Raw genomic sequence first — 20,676 nt, 5'->3', positions numbered from 1 at the left:
GGACTATGAGTTTCTTGATATCAGGGGTTATCTTTTGCCTTTCTTTGTATCCCCAGGGACTCACATAAGGCTTGGTATATAGAAGGCACTTAAGTTCAGGTATTATTTGGCTACTTATCAATCTTGTTCATAAGAACAGATCCTATGTAGGTAGTATGAGGCTTTACTAGAATATTCTTGTTGTAGGACAGTATTAAGGAATGTAAAGACATTTCTTAGAAGGCTAAAAGCATCTTATTATAAAGTAATTAGCTTTATTTCAGCACAGACTTCTAGAGTAATATTACAGGAAGGCTCATTAGTTGACAAGGATTAAACTCTAAATCTAGCCTATTTTCTTTCATAGTCAAAAACAAATCATGGAAGTCCTAAAATTAATTTGTCAGTCACTTAACAATATAAATTTTCACCTATTTTCATTTTTCATCTAAAAGTCCAACTACCATTCTCTTTCTCTGTGTTTATCTCTGTCCATCTCTCCCTTTCCTCACACCTTATATACACACATACATGTTAGGGTGTCTCAAAAGTCTTAGTAGTTTTAAGCTATTAACACTTATCTATTAAGCTTTACACATAAAAGTATGTGTATGTAAATATATATATATATACATTTATAAATATATTGTAATAGATCTGATATGTATATATTACATATATGTATCCTATTAGTTTTAATTATTGATGTAGGCACAATTATTGATTTAATTTCTTCACAACAGGAGTTCTTGCCTTTTTTGTGATGTGGACCCTTTTGGAAATCTGATAAAGCCTCTGAATCACTTCTCAAAATAAAAGTTTTTTGTCTACATTTATAATTGAAGGAAACACTAACTTTCAGTTGGTGGTTAGTAAAAAGGTTGATTTATTTTTCCTATACAAGCTCATAGAAATCTATCTCAGGGATAAAGTTACCCTAGGTGAAGACAAAAAGAAAGACAAGAAAGAAAAAGAAAGAAGTAGAAACCTGTTGAAATAGAACAAAAAAATCATGTTCAAATTCCTCATAGGATTTACTTACAAAGGATGAAACCATTTCTGGTCTAGCTCTGCGCAGAGATTTCACTACTTGAAAAACATCGATTACATCTTCTGTGTCTACACAATCCAAAAGATTTAACAAAGCACAAAATGTTCCTGATTTTTCGGATCCATCCCTACAAAAAAAGGAAAAAAAGGAACATAAATTACAACTTTACAGAGAGGGAAAGAATGTCATGGGAATAAAGTTGCCAGAGTTCATAATTTAGATCACATTTAACAATGTAGCCCTGTCAACACTAATATATTTTCCAAAATAAATTATATTTTTAAAAAATGATTTATTTATAATTATATTAATAGCCAAAGGATTCTACTCAGCTAAAAGAAATAAACATTTTTAATAGCTATCTAGACTGACAAATATTTGTGTGCATTTGTGTATATATTTGTATATGTTTTCACTAAAAAGTTCAGTAGGGAAAAAGCTACCAGCAGAAGTTGTTAGGTAGGTCAGGGCAGCTTAAGTGTTTGCCAAACTTTATAAATTGTCTGAAGATCTACAGTAAAGAAAGTATAATAGTGTCAGGGGGTACAGTGGATAGAGCACCAGTCTTAAAGTCAGGAGGACCTGAGTTCAAATGTGACCTCGGATATTTAACACTTCCTAGTTGTGTGACCTTGGGCAAGTCATTTGACCCCAATTGCCTCAGGGGAAAAAAAAAAATATATATATATATATATATATATAAAATAAATTTTTGCCCCCAAATAAAAAACACTATTATAATCTAAATAATAACTACCAGTAATACAGGAAGCTTAGTATCAAAATTTTTTGTATTAAATAATTCCTTCACAGTCATAAAAAGAAAATTTCTCATTTACTATTTATCCTCATATCATTTTTATCTTTAAAACCTAGGAATAGTTAGGTGGCACAGTAAGGAAGATCTGAGTTCAAATCCTACCTCAGACACTTGCTGGCTATGTGATACTGGGCAAGTTATTTAATTCTAACTGCCTCAAAAAAAAAAAAAAAAAAAAAACAATCCTCATCCTTTGGCTTTTTCTGTACCCTTTTCTATGTTACTCCACTTTTAATCTCCAACTCTGGGTCACCCCAACCATTCTCTTTCTTTGTTCCTCCTCTAAAGCAGAGCTTCTTAAACTTTTTTCACTTATGACTCCTCTTTACCCAAGAAAATTTTACACAAATCAAACATTTACTGCTAATGAATCATAATTCTGTGATCCCCACATTTAGTTAGGAGATTCCACAAAGGTTTGTGAACCACAGTTTAAGAAGCTGAGCTCTAAAGCACTAGAGCACTCCTGTAGAATATTGTAAAAAGGCAGTTTACGGCCTTAAATTCATGCCCTGTAATTTCAACTAGGACCTCATGAAGGAGAGGCAAACCCTCTTGTTTCCCTAACTGACTCTGAAGACCTTTCCTATAGTTGCCATTCCAAACATCTTTTTTGTTTCAAGCCCCAAGCTGTCCTCTCCCCTTTCAACAAAATACCTTGCTTCATATTTTATTCCTAGGATGGGGAATTTAGACAGCAGTGACGTCAGTTGTTCTCTTACAGAGAAAGTTGTTACTCCACAGCCTACTGATTGGTAGGTCATGGTGGGGACAGGTGAAACTGTGACAGCTCCCCCATAATGGTGGAGCTATATGGATGGGGTTCAATTTCCAAGAAGAGAACAGATATGGTCTGTGGCTGGTAGAACTCAAACTAGGGGTTTTAGGGAACAGGGAGGTGGGATAGTCTAACTCTGGTCCCTGAGAAATGACTTCTTACTGCCAAAGTGACTTCAGGCTGATTCTTAAGACAAAGAAGGAAGACAGCACAAATATAGGAGCCTAGAATAATCGACCATAGGCTGGAAGGTAGGAGAAGGGGTTGGCAATCTCAGGTCTCCACTTCTTCCAGAGGAAAATATTGGACTGACTACTCTAGAGTGGGCAATTTGGGATCAGAAGATATGATGGAATTAGAAAGACATCCCTTCCTTTTCAATGTTTGTACTGGATTTTTGAGTGTGGGAGCCAATAAAAACTTGGGTGAGTAAGCTTTGGCCAGACCTTCAAAAGCCAAATTTCAGCAACCCAGCTGATTTTTAGGGAGCTAGACCAAAAGTCCTGGCTTATTGCTCCTATTCTGAAACTAAGTATATTTTATATATATATATATATATTAAGTAAGTGATTTGGACAGAATTTTGGCTCTCTAAAATCATTTCTAGACTATCTGTCGTGACATTTTGAGGGTTTGGGGAAGTAGGAACTTCAAATCCTTCTTCAGCCTCCTGTTAAACACTATCTATCAGTTTTCTTCACTCTCACCTCCTGTAATAACTTGCTTCCTGTATAAGGGGCATGAGCCTACTTCTGAGAAATGCAATTGCTGATTTAGATTATATTAGTCAGTGTGAAAGTTTTGCTTCTGCTCAGAATTGTAACAATGACTGAAGTGCTTAATCTGACTCAGAATTCTGAGACAGCTGCTATTCATTTTTGAATGTGATAAGCTATCAAATACTGGGAGTGAATGGATAAATGCAGAACACGGTCTATTTCACTGATTTGGATACGAAGAATTGAAGAATTAGAGATATCCTTTATTTAGTCATCGAGTCAGCAAGTATTCATTAAGTGCCTACTTTGTGCTTGGCACTGCACTAAACAGATACAGAAAAAAAAGAGGCTCAAATTTCAAAGAGCTCACAGTATAATGAGAGAAATGGCATACAAAACTAGGTATAAACAAGATACATATACACATGTGTATTTGTACACAACATAAATATATATGTGTATGTATATACAAACACACATACAAAGGATAAATTGGAGATAACCAACAGAGATAAGTCATTATCACAAAGGGAATTAGAAAGAGACTCCTGTAGAAGGTGGGATTTTAGTTGAAAGTTATAAAAATAGAGAGAGGGAATTCAAGGCATAGATCGAAGCCAGTCAAAATGTACAGAATCTAGAGATGGAATATCTTCTTAGAGAAAAGTAAGGATACCAGTTAGAGTGCATGGGGGAGAAAAGAAGCAGTAAGGATTTGAAGCTTGGAAAGTAGGAATTGGCCAGGTCATTGAAAGACTTAGAATACCAAATTTTATATTTGATCTTAGGAGACAATAAGACAGGGGTCCTCAAACTTTTTAAATAGGGGGCCAGTTCACTGCCCCTCAGACTGTTGGAGGGCCGGACTATAGTAAAAACAAAAACTTTGTTTTGTGGCCTTTTAAATAAAGAAACTTCATGGCCCTGGGTCCCCAGCTGCCGAATCTGGGCCACAGCCCCCGCAATAAGAAGTAATGGAATGAATTATTGAATTGAGAGGGACAGGGGAATGTGAGTGGGTAATATAATCAGAACTATGCTTTAAGAAGTTTAGTTTGGTAGTAGAATAGAGGCTAGATAAGAGTTGGGAGAAGTTTAAGGCATGAAGAACAACCATCAGATTATTTAAATAGTTATATAGGAGGTAAAGGGAAGAGATGGAGCTATATGCTAGAGATCTTGTGAAGGTAGAATCAACAAGACTTAATAATTTTTTGGATATGGAGGAATGAGAGAGAGTAAGGCATTGAGGATGACACTTGGGTTGAGAGTCTAGATGACTAGGATTAGAATGGTACCCTCAATGGTTATATGGTTGACAGGAAAAGAGGGAAGAATGATGAAAAAGATAACGAATGTTGGACATGTCTGGATATGTTGAAATGATTTCTACGAGATATCTGGCTTGAGGTATCTATTAGGCAGTTGGAGAGAAGAGACTGAAGGTCAGACGATAAATGGATTTGAGAATCATCACTATAAAGATGATAATTGAATCCATGGGAGCTGATGAGAACACTAGGTAAGAGAGTATAGAGTGAGAAAAGAAAAGGGGGAAGTACAGAACCTTTGGGGACACCCATTGTAAATAAGCATGACCCACATGAAGATCTATTAAAGGAAATTGAGCCATAATCACACAAGCAGGAGGAGAAATAGAATAGAGCAGTCACAGAAAGGTAAAAGAAGGTGATTGACAATAGCAAAGGATTCAGAGCAGTCAAGAAGAATAAGGACTAAAAAGGTCAGGAGATTTTACAGTTAGAAAATAACTACTAACGTGGATGAGAGCAGTTCCTGATGAACAATAAAGTTAGAAACCAGACTGCAGACAGCCAAGAAAAAAATGAAAAGAAATAAAGTGGAAACACTTACCAATAATGGCTTTCTTAAGAGATATGGGACAATTGCTAGCAAGAGATGAATAAATGAGGATATGTGTTTTTTTTTTAAAGATGGGAAATATATGGGCTTGTTAGTAGGTAGTAGGGAAGCAACCAAAAGAGAGAAAGGAACTGAAGATTGGTGACATGGTGGCAGGACCATTTCCTAGAAAAGATAGGGTGACATAAGATTAAGATCATTTGTGCATGTGAAGTGAGTGGCCTTGGTCTAGCAATGAGTCCATACCCCGAAATAATAAAGGAAAAAGGGTAAAGAGACAAAGGAAAAAGACCAATTTGTATTAAAATATTTGTAGCATATCGTTTTGTGTTGGCAAAGAATCGGAAATTGAGGGAATGCACGTCAACTGGGAATGATCAAACAAGTTGTGATATAAATGATAAAGGGGGAGGGAACTGGTTTTTAAAAAAAACTTCAGAAAGACCTATATGAATTGATAGAAAGTAAGTATAACCAGAAAGTTACTGTTCACAGTAATAGCAACATTATAAAGATCAAGTGTGAAAGACTTTGCAACTCATCAATACAATGATTTAAAACAATTTTGAAAGACTAATGTTAAGAAATACTATCCATCTCCAGAGAGAGCCCTGGTGAATTTGGAGTATACATGAAGCATACTTTTTCACTTTGTCTTTTTGCTTTTTTGCAATATGATTAATATCAAATGTGTTTTACATTATTCCACCTGTATAACTGATACATTGCATGTCTTCTCAATGGACAGGGGAGAGGCTGGAAGAAGGAAGAAAATTTGGAACTCAAAATATAAAAAAGAATTATTAAAAATAAATATAAATTAAAAAATAAAATATAATGCCAAATAAAATCATTTTCTTCCTTTCAACAAAAAGAAAAGCTGCCATAGCGAGTGGAATAACGAATTAATTAGCCAGCATAAAAATAGTTAAGTAATATAAAGGTACAAAAGAATTGACTTGCCTTAGTCAGGGCCCAGTTGAAATTTTGTAATATAAATTTCTAATGGATTCAACAGAATTTTGTGATTTTTCATTACCTTCCTTCAGCTTCATGAAAATAGGGGTGGAATGCAATGATTAGTGAAAATAATACAGTCTATTAGCAGAGAAAGATAGCAATGTGATAAGGAAGCAAGGCATTCAAGAGTACAGAGTTGAACTGGTTAGCATCCTAGGGGTTAAGATGGGAAAAGGAAAGTATGTAGCCAGTGAAGTTATGATAGATTAGAAAAGAATTGAGATATTAGCAATGATAGTAAGGATGAAAAAAGAAATTTGGGATTGCAAAGCAGATAATGAAGTAGAATACAATATGCTTCAGTAATCTGGATATGGAGAATTAAAGAATTAGATAAATTTCAAGTTACTGGGGAAACAGGAATAACAGGACTTTCCCATGATTATGGGACAAATGTAATTTATTTGAGCATAGAAAGAAGATGAGAATTTGGTTACTAATCTTAAGGTATAGTGAATTAATTCATAGAAAGTACCCAGAGTCTACATTCAGAAAAGTAATTGAAGTAAAAATTCTTTCCTTATCAAATTTGCTCTCTAAATGTGAGCTCGATTCTTCCTGGACTCTCTAGATATTTATGAGAGAGTGTATCACAGACTTTAGGGGTACAAAATTTTGTACCAGTTTTATGATAATATTTTAGGAAGTTACTTTTTCTAAAAGCTAATTAAGTATAGATGATTAATTGATATCAACTTACAATAACGAGAGAGAACACTGATGGGGGCTTTTTAGCTATAGCACTACAAAACACTACAATTTAAAAAAAAAGAACAGAAAAAAATAAATCAAGATAAACGGAATTTGGTGAAAATGGTGATTAATGGGGCAAAGCTTGAATGTGAACTTGGTGCTCATTCATTCTTACCGACAGTGAACAAGAAGAGAGGCAGTCTTTTGGTGTTTTTGCCCTTCAATGCCATGTTTCTTTGGAAGTTTCTCTTTGAGGTTTCGAATCATAGAAATTAATTCTTTGGGTTGGGTGGGAAGGTCTTCCCCTTTCCAGACATTATATTGATATTGATAGACTGTTCGGACATCTTTCCTCTAAAAACCAGACAATATAGAATTATTAACTTGTGACTACCCAGCATACCTTTCAGACAATCATCTATTCCATATCTAGTTTTGTAATCAGAAGTATTTTTTCTTATGTATTTTATGAATTATATATTCAAATATTACAGAACTTTGTATCCATTATAGAATTCTTATCTTCAGTTAAACCAATACAAGTAAATTAAATCTACGCAAAGAATTTCCCCCACCTCATTTAATTTTTATACCTTTGCATGTCTCAGTTCAAATATACGAATGGTATAAGCTGTAGATCTGTTCATGTCTTTCATTTCTACTTCCACATCTTCATATTTTTGCTTTCCTTCTCCCCAGTATTGAGCACAGACTTCCTAAATGTGGGAAAATATAAATTAGTACTTTCATTTTTAATATGTATTCTAATTGCTACCAAAAGCACATAAAATAAATACACATGAGGAAGTGATTAAAAATTTAAAATACAAAAAAGGTAAAAAACACACACACACACACACACATTCTCTGTCCATAAGGAATTCACAATCTAATGGGGAAAACAAAATAAAAAAATTAAGCATAAGCAACAAAAATTCAGGAGAAAATGAAAAAATCTCAGAGAAAGAGAGATATGGGAAATCAGGAAAACTTTATATAGAAAGTGAGATTTTAGGTGAAACTTGAGAGAAGCTAGAGAAAAAAAGAAGATAGATATGAAGAGGTAGAGGATTCCAGTAATGGAGGAGAGCCCTGAAAATTCAGGGAATTTGGAGATTCTTTCTCTTGCGAGAGCAAATATAAGAAGGTCAGTGTCACTGGGTTATGAACTATATGAAAGGGAATAAGATGAAAAGATAGAAAAGGGACAGTTTGTGGGATATGGGGTAGAGAGTGAGAGAGAGAGTGAAGAGACTGGACTAACACTTAGGTTGTTAGTCTGGGAGGATGGCAATACTGTTGACAGTAATGGAGAAAATAAGAAGAGGAAGTGACATAGAGGAGATTATTTTGTGATGCACTGAGTTTAAAAGAGATATTAAAATATTCTTTTAAACATATGGGACAGGAATTTAGAACTAGAGAGAAAGAGGAGTCATCCACAGAGTAGTAAGAGTTGAAATTATGAGAGTAGAAATTGATTTTGATTCCCTTAAGATCTCCTAGAAAGCCCATTCTGATTGGTCAATGGCAATCAGGAAAGGGTACAGTAGTGGGAGAGTACAAACCTGCTCCCCGTCCTTCAGATCTGTCAGCATTACAATAACTTTGACCTTTTTTTGAAAGACCATTTGCCAGAAGTCAGCGATTGTCTCCTTTAATGGTCCTTGGGTGGCAATCATCACTTCAGGTTTCCAATAGGTCTAAAAACCCCAGTATCCTTGGTTAGTATTAAGTAAAAATACATTCTTTAAAGTGAATAATTGGTAATAATCTATACAAATAAAATGATGTCAAGACAATGAATTTTGATGGTATGAGGAAATTTTCAAGATACTGATTTGGTTTTACTTTAGAGGGTATTAAATCCTTCCTAACAAACAGTTAAAAGGTACAATTTCATAAATGGTATTTGGATAGAATCATTTAATTTCTTTCTTCCTTGTTATATTCCTTCCTCCCTATTTCAAATTGGATCTCAAATATTTATTTCTTGTATTATCCTGCACAAGTCACTTAAACTCGTTTGCCTCTGTTTCCTCATCTATAAAAATGAGTTAGAGGAAAAACTACAATATCGTTGCACAAAAATTCCAAAAGAGATAATGAAAAGTTGGACACAACTGAATAACAACAAGATTTCAAGTGACATTTTTCCCGCCAATGTAATACATAAAGTTGGTTAACCTCATTATCCATCCTCAATGATTTGGACAAATACTCTGATAACTTTCTGATACACTTGAAAATATGCATATGCCAGAATTGTGGCTTTTTAAATACATACAGTTATGAAAGAAGCATTGATATATTTGCTTGGCTCATCAGTGTCACTGTCATCATCAGATGATTCTTCTGAATCATGTTCACTCTCTTTGCTGGTCTCCAACTCATGTTTCAATAGCACTCTGTTAAAATCATCTACATAGTACAAAAGAAGGAGATGTGTTGTTATTGTTCTCAGAGATCTGAAGTTCTCTTTGCCAATAAGTACCTGAAACTTGAAATAAATAACACAGAAATATATGGCAAGTATTTCAGGCCATTGACTTCTAGAGCACTGTGACTTAAAAAGTCTTATTTAGTTGGTCACTAATTACTTTTTAAAAATCATACATAGTGAGGATATACCCCCCCAAATTGACTAAGATTAGCAAAAAACATTGTATTTAATAAGCCAAAAAATTGACACCATTCTCCATGAAACTGGCTAATAGAATTCCAGTTAATCTTTCAACCTTAAAACAGGCTTTTTGTTTTGCTTTGAAGCACCATTCTATTTTTCTTTAGGCTTACAAATTTATAGTTGAAAATGACAATAGAGATTATTGAGTTTAAAGCCTGTCCCATATTTTACAGATAAAAAAAACATAATCACAGGGAAATTAAATGACTTGTCCAAGGTCACCAACTGGCAATATCTGGACAAGTATTAGACCATAATCTTCTTGATTCAAGTCCCATGTTCTATATATTATACTAAAGTTTCTTAAACTGTGGGTCACAATGGTTTTGTGTGTGGGTGAAACTCTGATTTATTATTAGTAAATGTTTGATCTGTATACTTATTTTATATATCTATGTGCCCAGAGTCATATAAAAATTTCTCAGGCAAAAAGGGATCATAAATGGAAACAATTTAAGCATAGTTTCTCCTCTTTTTAAAATTTTATTTTTAATTTGATAGTATTTTATTTTTTCGAGTACATGTAAAGATAGTTTTCAACATCTCTTTTTGTAAGATTTTGAGTTGTAAACTTTTTTCCCTTCTTCCCTTACCTATCCTTTTGCCAAGACAATAATTTATACATTTTAAATGTATATTCCTTATATATATATTTAGATATACATTTAAAATATATTTCCACATATGTAAATATAAATATATTTTAAATATATAAACATCACTTTGTAAGTCTCTCCTCTTAAATAAAATATATTTTTAAAATTTTTAATTTTTTTATAAATTATCTGGCTAACCAAACTTAAATAATTATATTTTATGTTCATAATGTCATTTTAACCTTCTAGCTATCAGATCATACATTAAATTAATGTTTACTAGTAATGAATTATTAAAGTTTATTCCATATTCTCATGCCATAAATTAATAGATGATTCATTGTTCCCCATTTTCTACTAGACTTATCTGGTCCTAATCCTGCCAATACTCTTGTTTCCTTGTTCCTCTTTATTTTTCTCTCTTTCCAGCTCTGTAAGCAGATATCAATTGTGTTTCTGGAAAGGGAACATTAATCAACTCTCCTATATCTCCATTCTCCATCCCCATGATTTCCCAATCAAAAATACCCCTACCTGATTGTCACTCCTTTAGAAAGTGTTTTCCTTTGTTAGAATGCAAATTTTTCAAAAGCAGAAAGTGTTTGACTTTTATATTTTTATCCTCAGCACCTAGCACAATACTTGATACATCGTAAATAGCAAATGATTTATTTTTTACTATAAATTTGATCATTATTCCCATTCACCTCGATTACTGTGAATTAATTTGGTCAAGTCTTTTCTTCTTCATTTTCAGGGACCCTGTATCTAACATCTAGACCAGTGGTTCTCAAACTTTTGTTTTCAGCATCTTTATCCTATTAAAAATTATTGAGGATATCTCCAAAGCATTTTTGTTTATCTGGATTATATTTATAGACATTTACCATATTGGAAATAAAAACTATTTTTGAATTTATAGTCCCTCTAAAAGGATTTCAAAGATCCCCAGGATTCTCTAGACCATACTTTGAGAACCACTTATCTAAACTAATAACATGCCAAGCCTTGAGTCAGACAGACTCATTTTGGTGATTTCAAATCTGATCTTAGATTCTTGTGTGACCCCGAGCAAATCACTTAACTCTGTTTACTTCAGTTTCCTCATGTAACATGAGCTGGAGAAGGAAATGGCAAACTATTGCAGTATCATTGGCAAGAAAACCTCAAATGAGGTCACAAAGAGTCAGACGCTATGAAAAATGACTGAGCAACATCAGACAATATATAAAGAATCTCCACTCATTTCTCATTACTCAAAATGGAGGAACAGAGATAGGTCGATCAAGAATTAGATTTTCTTTGTGTTTTACAAGAAACTGTTCTTTGCAAAGAATTCAACAACTGAAAGAAACTGGGTAAAGTGATGTTAGACCCTTTTCTTCAAACTGCCCTGAAATTCACTTATTCTTGTTAGTCAACAAAAATTTTTTATGTTCTTAGTAAGGGCAAGGAGTGTTCCAAGAGTTAGGAATACAAGAGAAAAGAGAGAAGATCTGAGCCCTCACAGAGTTAGCTGCATCCCTCAGTGCATGGCAATTCTAACAGCTAGGTAGTTCACTGAAAGTAGTTTCAACTTAAAACTCATAACTTCTAAAGTGCTATAAAAGAACATATAATTTTTTAATTCAAGAAATGATCAAGTCCTGGTGAATCCCAACAATCCAAGAAACAAGTAACTAGTGTATATATGTAGTAGTAGATAAGAATAGACATTGTTTAAGAAAATACTCACATGGAATAATCTTAGAATTCCTATTTTTGCTTTTATTTTCTTCCTGATTTCCAATATGCTGGGACCTCCAGTTCCTATATGTGGGAAGTCTCTGAAGAAAAGAGAGATAATATATCATTTATGCATATCTATCAATCCCAAAATTTAAAAGAAAATTCCCTGAGTGCAATAGTTATCATTTTCACATTGTGAGGCTGAGGGATGAGGTGCTCCCAAGATCTGCAAATCTTCAAAAAAAAATTAGTTTTCTCTTTGTACTAGAGAAAAAAAATCTGAATCATTATGGAATGAGAATATAAAATAGGTTGATATTATACACATATTTTATGTATTTCTAAATTTCTATTTTTTTCTATGTCATTTACTGGCCTTAGTATTTGCTAAGTACTCACTAAGTGCTAGGCATTCTGCTAAGCCCTGGACATAAATATCTTCTTTCCTTGATATAATAAACTCATTGAGGGCAGGCACTGTTTTATTTTGATATTTATAACTAGTGCTTAATAAATGCTTGTTAATCCATTTGTCTTTTCTGAAGACTTCTATACTCTGTACTTGTTTTCTCTTTATATCATGCCCTTGTCATAATATGTAGGAAATAAATCAGACACAACAGAGGGAGAATTTACCACCTGGTTATAAAGGTTTTGATCTTCACTGCCTTCTCGGACTACCTTTGTGTGGAGGAGACAGACATTCACAGATGTCTCATACCACAAGGAAAAGTAGAATCTTGGCAAAAACCTATGTATTCCAAGTTCAAGGTCAGACCCACGTCTTTCCTCCTGCCAGAGAAAGCAAACTACCATACCAAACTAAGAATCTGGCAATCCCTCATGAAGACGGTTTGGCCCTCACACCTGTCACTGTGATGTAGATCCTTGGTCCTTTCTTTGGGGATTTTATTTGAGGCTTTGGACCATCTTTTGTGTGAGTTCAGATGATAATACAATAATATATTTATATACAATATTACATAACATTATAAATTATAATATTAGTATAATAACCATACTAAATTACTATTTCTTTACACATTACTGGTCTACCTGACTTCTGTGAAAATCTCTAAATCTCCAAATTGCTACTGGGAAGTGCTATAGAAATATGAAATTTTATTGTTACTGTTGTTCTTATTTGTCTAGGTGGCACAAGGAAAGGGTGTAGGCCTTGGGGTCTAAAAGCTTAGAATTAGAATCCTGCCTCAGTTATTTTGTAGCTGTATGACCTCTGACTAGTAACTACCTCTTAGTTTCAATTGCTTCATCTGTAAAATGGGGATAATAAATAATATTTACCTGTGATTGTGATTGTTGGGAACAAATGTAAATCACTAAAGAACTTATTGCTTTGCACTGGCAAAGTGCTTTACCAGACTTAAAGAACACTTTAAATGCTAGCTATTAGTATTATGACACTGCTATTTATATTATGTATGTCTGAATATAATATATGTACACATATATCTGTATATGTTCACATATATACACATATATATCTGTGTATCTGTCTCTATATATAGATGTTATAAATATATAGTTGATTTATGAAAAATGTTATTGACATATATATTTACATATATGTGTCAATAATATTTATTAAGTATCTACTATGTGACATGCATTCTGCCAAGTATGGGGGATATAAATAATAAAAAAACCCAGCTGCTTATCTCAAGAATTTTACAATCTAACTGGAGAGACAACATATATATTTATGGAAACATATATATTTATATGTATATATATATATATAAACATGTTTATATGTTATATAATATAGTATATATGTTATATACAATATTATTTTATATTACATATTATATGTGTGTATATAAGTATATATGTATGTATGTATGTATGTATACATACACAAGCTATGTACAGGATAAATAGGAAGTAGTAGAGATAAAGCATTAAAATGAAAAGGGATTGGAGGAAGCTTCCTATAGAAGGTAGGATTTAAATTGCAACTTAAAGGAGGCATATAATGGCACTTTGTATGTTTATGGGGTGGGGCATTCCTATACATTATTCAATTTTCATCTGTCTGCCAGAGACACCCAAATTTACTGAAAAGCAACACAGTTCTAATAAAAGGCAAACATATACAACTTCCTTAAAATGAGAGATGGAATATAAAGATGAAGATTGACATTTAACTAGCCAGGTAGTGTGATATGACAGTTTTGACCCACAACCTTTAACTAAATGTTTGAATGGTGTATTGTATGACCAATATATTTACCTGAAATTCTGCCTCCAATGGAGAAGGCTCACTGGGTGGATCCCTCTTTTTCATGTTATTTAGATAGGAATGTAGCTCTTGCATGTTCACTTCAGTTTCTCCAAACTGATTGTATTCTACCAAAGCCTGATGGATCAGGATGTATTGTGTCTGATGTTTCAAAGACAATATAAGCAGTTAATACATATTCATTTATCACTATGTCTCTCTCTCTCTCTTTCTTTTTCACACACATACATATATTCTTTCCATATATATGTATTTATATAAACATTATATAAACATATATAAACATTTATATAAACATATAAAATATCAGTAAATTATAGTTCTGCTGCTATTGCTACAAATAAAAATGCTAAATCTGATACTACTTAAAATTAGTCACACTACAGACATATGAGGCCATTCTCAGTATATCTGATTAGAAAAAGAGAACTTATTTAATATAGGCTACATTTTATATTCTACTCAATATTCCTCTGAGTTATTGAAATTCGACTTATAGATAAAACCATCCACAATCTCTTGGGTTGTAGCATTCCAGTTTGCTGAAGACCATTGTAGAGCTCATTCAAATGTAGAGGAAAGAATATCCTCATCAAAGTTTTGATGGTATCTAGCCACAAGTTGAATATATCATACAGTGCTGGTACTTAATAAACTATTTTGAATCAATGATTGAATGAATATCATCCAAGTAGATTGTTGCAAATTATGATTTGTGGGGCAACTTCCAAGGAATCTGAAAGACAACACTTTCTACTTCTTGCAGCTTTGAGATCCTCCTAAATTCATATTACATCTAGCAAAAATATTTGCATTCTCATCAAATACTGAATACATACTTCCACTTGAACCATGAGACATCTTTGTCGCCGAAGCTTTACAACATAGCCATAAACATCCACTTGGTTTTCAGCCTCTAGTCCTTCCAGCATAGCATCAATTCCAATGTAGGTACCTGTTCGGCCAACACCAGCACTGAAAAAAGTGGAAAAATATGAAAATTTCAAAGAGACAATAATTACTTTAGAATGCTAATATTTAATATGTAATACTTTAATAATATTAATAAAATTTAATAATAATATTTAGAATGGTAATATTTTCCTAAAGGGAAAATAAATGCAGTTTATAGCATGAAAAAGAATATAATTTTCTTGTTGACTTTCTTTCTCATTTGGCAATTTTCCAAGGAGAAAGACAAATACATGCTTTTATATGTCGAGCTCTGGGTAGTCTCTTGATAATCATTCCTGGAGTCACATACCTGCAATGGACAACAATGGGACCACTGAAAAAATTACTGAAGGCATTAACTCTTCGACGCAACTTGAGAAGCAGGTGAGGATCATCTGGTACCCCATGGTCAGGCCAGCTGGTGAACTGAATGTGTGTAACATCTCTTCCAGATGTTTTCTCTCTTTTCTAATCAAGACAAGATATTTTTTTATTGAGACCATTTTTCTTAAAGAAAAATTAACCTATGTAAATAATGGCAAGGGGAAAAGATTATAAAGTTACAGATATCACTATTGATAAAGAGATGAGAGAGATAGAGGTATGTAAATTTTCATGCAAGTATGAAGCATTTAGTAGTAGGATAAAGAAATACCCTTTTCAGGCATAATCTGTTTTCTATCTAGTGACTAAGTAATAAAAAACATTTAAGAATAACATGTATTTACAATAAAGTAGTTATTAAGTGGAGCTACAAAGCCTAAGGAATTTCATCATCCTGACAAAGAAGTGTGAAAATTTTTATAAAATGTTCTCATATTCATCATTTCTATAAATATTATTGCTTAGTAGTTGCTTAATAGTGAATGGGGCTATTTAGGATATAAAATAATCAGATTTTCCAAAACATGAAACAATTTACTCCTTAAGAGGTAAGCTGCTGCCTAGATTAGTGAGGACATTTGAAAACAACCACTTAAGATGTAATAATATAGAACTGAGGCAAAGTCAATCTCCAATTATTCCTCAGTTTTGTCTTGATTTCAGCATAGTGGATTGCAGGTAAATGTCAATTTTAGAGTCAGGTAGGGTTTAAATATATTTAGATTGATAGGATAAGGCGTGTGTGTGTGTGTGTGTGTGTGTGTGTGTGTGTGTGTGTAATATAGGAGTAAATAGGAATATATATATATATATACATATATATATATATAGAGAGAGAGAGAGAGAGAGAGAGAGAGAGAGAGAGAGAGAGAGAAGAAGGAGGTAGAAAAGAGAAATGAGAGAACAGGAGTAAATAGAAGAGAAAAAAAGACAAGAAAAAATATAATTTGCCATTGCTTTGTTAATACTAAAACATACCAATGCTACCAAATGTAATAATAAAAATAATAAAAAAAAAACATGCAATGACATTGCATGCTAATAGTTTCTGCCCATGACTATTTATTGGGTAACTTAGTTGTGGTTCATCAGATATGAAATTTACCCAACAAAAAGCCTTTAGGAAAGTGCTAATCATGCATGTCCTTATTATCTACTGACTTTGATTCACAATGAAATAAAGAAATGAAAGCCTTAAAAGAAATAAACCATAGAACTTCTTTTGAGGGAAGATTATCTAGATCTAACAGAAAGTAATTTCAAAGTAATAGAAAGTCCTTCTACAAATTAAACTCTATAAAATTTTCAACTGCTTCATTTAGATTTCTGGCTTTACTATTTAACTTCCAACAGGATGCATTCTCCTAAAAAACAGGAATTATTTTTGTATTTTTCTTTGTATATATGGCACATAGTAAGCATTTAATAAGCATGTTGACTATTTTTCCATCCTAAATCTATCTCTTCCTTCCCTGAAAAGTTATACCTAGAAAATTTTGCACTGAGATTAAATGACATAAAATACACCTTAAATTTATTGGGAGTAGAAGGAACCACGGAGGTGTGCAACAAAAGCCTGAGTCACTGAAAGACTATTGGAGAAATTGGGGAGAGAAAGTGCAGTGAGCTAGGTCTTAAAGTTCATTTGGGCAGCAGATTTTGGAGAAGGAAACAGATGCACTTTTTAGTTTAAATATTCTTGTTAAATAGGTTTTAGATCAGTTGCTTTTATCCTCTTAAAGCACTGCAAATGCTGCCATTGTCCTCTAAACTGTACATCCTGAGACAAAGCTCCAGTTGCCCCTCCCATCAAGCTCTTCTCTTTTGAACTCTGATTACTTTGTACAGTTAACATCAATTAATACTTTATATCTTTACATGGTCCCTTTCATAATTATTAATTCTACTTTCCTCTTAAAAGATTTTCTGAGGGTATAAATGATAGCTTTTTTTCTTCCTTTGAACATCCTAATTGTATGAATATTCATAAATGACATTGACAGATACTTCTTTAACAGTTGATCCTATATAACTTTACCATCTTGTGAAACAGCATTAAGATATCCTAAGCCACCCATCATTCACAAAAGCTGGGAAAAAAGCCCCGCCCAATCCAAAAATTATATTTTCTTTATTCATTATCAAAACTTAGTATCAGTCTCTTCCCCCCAAAAAGATAGACAAATATTATACAATAGAAATTAACTTACATTTGTGATATTCAGTTTCCGAACAATGTAATCTGGACATATTTTGTGTTCATTTATCTTTACAATAACATCTCCATAAATTTGAGTGTCCTTTTCCATTGTTGGCCAGTATTCTGCACACTTGTTCTATAAAAATAAAAAGTTTTTTTTTTCTTAATGACTTTCTTTTTCAGTTAACCAAGCTTTATGTTGATATTCCTAAAACATATATTATAACCATTCACCCACCACTCATATATCTTCAATTACTTCCTATTGATAAATAGACAAATTTAAATAGGGAAAATTGTTAAATATGCTAAAATGTCATATGTATATACATATATTCAATGTGGGTTATGTTTTAGCTCTTAATTGTAATATTAATCATGCATAGCTCTATGATTTGTTCCAGAGCTCTGATTTCAGTGGTGAAAGGAACTCACAATAAAGAAATCTCCTTCACTTGTTCATAAAGATAAATATGTACTCAGAGTTTAAAAATTGTATTGGGCACAAATTGGATGGTGTTTTTCTCATGATCACACAGCTGGTGTATATCAAAGGACTTGAGTCTATGTCTTTTTTTTTCCTGGATTTATCATGTCTACATATATACATCCATGTCTACATAGATGCCCAGGGCTACACTTTCATTGTTGTCTCTTAAAATCCTAGGGTATTTTTTTCCAAGACTCACCTCAAATACCAGCTTTTATATAAAGTCTTTTAGGATCCTTCTAGATGCTAGTACCTTCCCTATGCAAATTATTTTTTTTAATTTTGTATGTATTGTATTTATACTTTTATAAATAAGTTTGGTTTTTCCAAAGGAGAATAAGTTCCTCAAGAACAGTAACTATTTCACCTTTGTGTTTGTGTAACTGATACTTAATATGTATGGGTTAAGTGATAGCCTTCTCATAAGAAAACCCCTTTATTACAATATAGATCTACTCCAAAACTCAAAGTTTGTAAAATTCATTCATTCATTTTTTTTCCTCCTTCTGTTCATTTAATAAATTTTATTTATTTATTTATATACTTATCCATGCATCTATTTAGTCATTTATTTATTCATCTACCTGTCCACTCATCCATTCTTTAATTTATATATTCATCTATCCATCCAACCATCCACTTATTCACTCAGTTATACATTCACTCATTCATCTGTTAATTCATCAATTCATTTATAAATATGTAAATGAATGTTTATACATTTATTCATTTTTAAGTTTGTTTTTTTAAGGCTAGGTCCTTATGTCTTGTTTACGCGGGGACTATTCATGGGCCTTATTCCACTCTTATCAACTTGGAAACTTAAACCTTCTATATTTCTGATATTGTCTGGTTCATTCCTCTTTATTCAACCTGGTGCTATTGTACTCCTGGAGGTTCATCATATTAGTGTTATACTTGAAGTAGACACCCAATTAGTATAGTCCTGGTCCTCAAAACCCCTAGATTCAGCGCCTCAGACTTCTTGGTAGCTGGAATTACAGGAGTATACCACAACTTCTATGTCCTTTCAGTGAAGGAAATTATTTCTATCAATGCATGTCAATGCCTTCTTTCTTATATTTTTACAGAATTGCCTAGAATATTGAGAAATTAATAATTTTGCCCAGGAACATATAGCTACCATGTATCAGATATGGAACTTGGATCCAGTTCTTTTTTGCATTTGAGGGCATCCCTCTATCGATTATGTAACATTGTTTCTCTGGAGGTAGATACTACAGATATTATTAACCTCATTTTAAATAGGAAACCAAGATACAGACAGTATCAATAGCTTGCTCAGGTCCACAGAGCTAATCAGCCTAAAAGGTAGGAACTCAGTTCTTCTTGCTTCTAGGACCAATAGGCCATACTGTTTTATCTTGGTCAGTGTCCTTTCTCATGTGATCTCTCCCCTCAGTAACTCTCATGACATTAAGAAGCTCTCACCCGGTTTCCTTCTTCACAGCGAGTCACCATGACAATAACAGTTACTTTTTGTTCCCAAATCATCCTCCAAAAATCGTCAACAGTTTCTTCTCTGGGACCTGGTAGATAAAGACACATTGACTGATAAGGCTTTCCCATTCCTTGTAATAATGATGATAATAGTGATGATGATTCTGACAATGATAGTGGTAGTGACAATAATAATGATAATGATGAGAAATGATGCAGTGCTTTAATGTTTGCAAAGAGCACTTCATATGAGGTATATAATTTTATCCTCACAAGAACTCTGGGAGGTAGAATATTAGATTGGCTTAGATTACAAATTTTACAGATAAGGACTGAGAGAGACAGAGGTTAAATGATTTAGCCAGAATTACACAGACAGTATCTATCTATGTATTGTACACAGTCTATTGTCAATCGCCCTGTCACTGTTTTTCTTCTACATTTTAGGAACAGATATTCTTCAGAATGGGCCTCCAGAGACTACCTCTATATTCCCTGGAGGTAGGGCCCTTAACTAATCAACCAAATTAAATTAGTGCCTCCTTAATACTGTTCTAGATGAGGACATGGAACTAAAACAATAAAAAGTTCTTCTCTTAAGAAATCCATGAACCACTTGGGATCAGACATATCATCTATGTTGCTAAGAATAAATAAAATAATAGGGATATAAATTGGGAATGAACTTGTGATGTCATTAATATAAAGGACTTGAGTGAGAAAATTTCCGCTGATAAAACAGATTGGCATTTTCTTAGCAATTCTGTATTTAAAATTTTCCAAGGACTTGAGACATTAAATTATTTGCTCAGTATGTGACACAAGTGGAACTTGACCCAGGGTCCTCCTGGCTTCCAAGTAAGCTTTCTATGGCACAATGCTTAAAAAACAAAAAGCATAATTTTTATGGTGGTTGTTCAGTTGTGTCTAACTCTTTATGATCCCATTTGGGATTTGTAGAGGACTGAAA

At 33.0% G+C, this 20,676-nt stretch overlaps 1 protein-coding gene across 8 annotated transcripts in view; it reads right to left on the bottom strand.

Annotated features, from left to right (window-relative positions):
* PTPRC (protein tyrosine phosphatase receptor type C) overlaps positions 1-20,676 on the bottom strand; it is a 133,737-nt gene that overhangs the window by 2,842 nt on the left and 110,219 nt on the right. For all 8 annotated transcript variants that reach the window (XM_023501842.2, XM_023501843.2, XM_023501845.2 and 5 more), the window contains 11 exons: positions 19,698-19,795; positions 17,766-17,891; positions 15,482-15,639; positions 15,057-15,192; positions 14,209-14,358; positions 11,962-12,052; positions 9,232-9,365; positions 8,513-8,647; positions 7,538-7,660; positions 7,120-7,298; positions 1,022-1,157 (listed from right to left, as the gene is read on the bottom strand). In XM_023501842.2, the coding sequence (XP_023357610.1) occupies positions 1,022-1,157; positions 7,120-7,298; positions 7,538-7,660; positions 8,513-8,647; positions 9,232-9,365; positions 11,962-12,052; positions 14,209-14,358; positions 15,057-15,192; positions 15,482-15,639; positions 17,766-17,891; positions 19,698-19,795 (1,466 nt within the window). The remainder of the gene's footprint in view (positions 1-1,021; positions 1,158-7,119; positions 7,299-7,537; positions 7,661-8,512; positions 8,648-9,231; positions 9,366-11,961; positions 12,053-14,208; positions 14,359-15,056; positions 15,193-15,481; positions 15,640-17,765; positions 17,892-19,697; positions 19,796-20,676) is intronic.

The sequence above is a fragment of the Sarcophilus harrisii genome, chromosome 4 (genome assembly GCF_902635505.1).
Source record: "Sarcophilus harrisii chromosome 4, mSarHar1.11, whole genome shotgun sequence".
Lineage (NCBI taxonomy): Eukaryota > Metazoa > Chordata > Mammalia > Dasyuromorphia > Dasyuridae > Sarcophilus > Sarcophilus harrisii.
The sequence above is the reverse complement of the archived record's forward strand: the minus strand, read 5'-3'. Positions and strand labels throughout refer to the sequence as shown.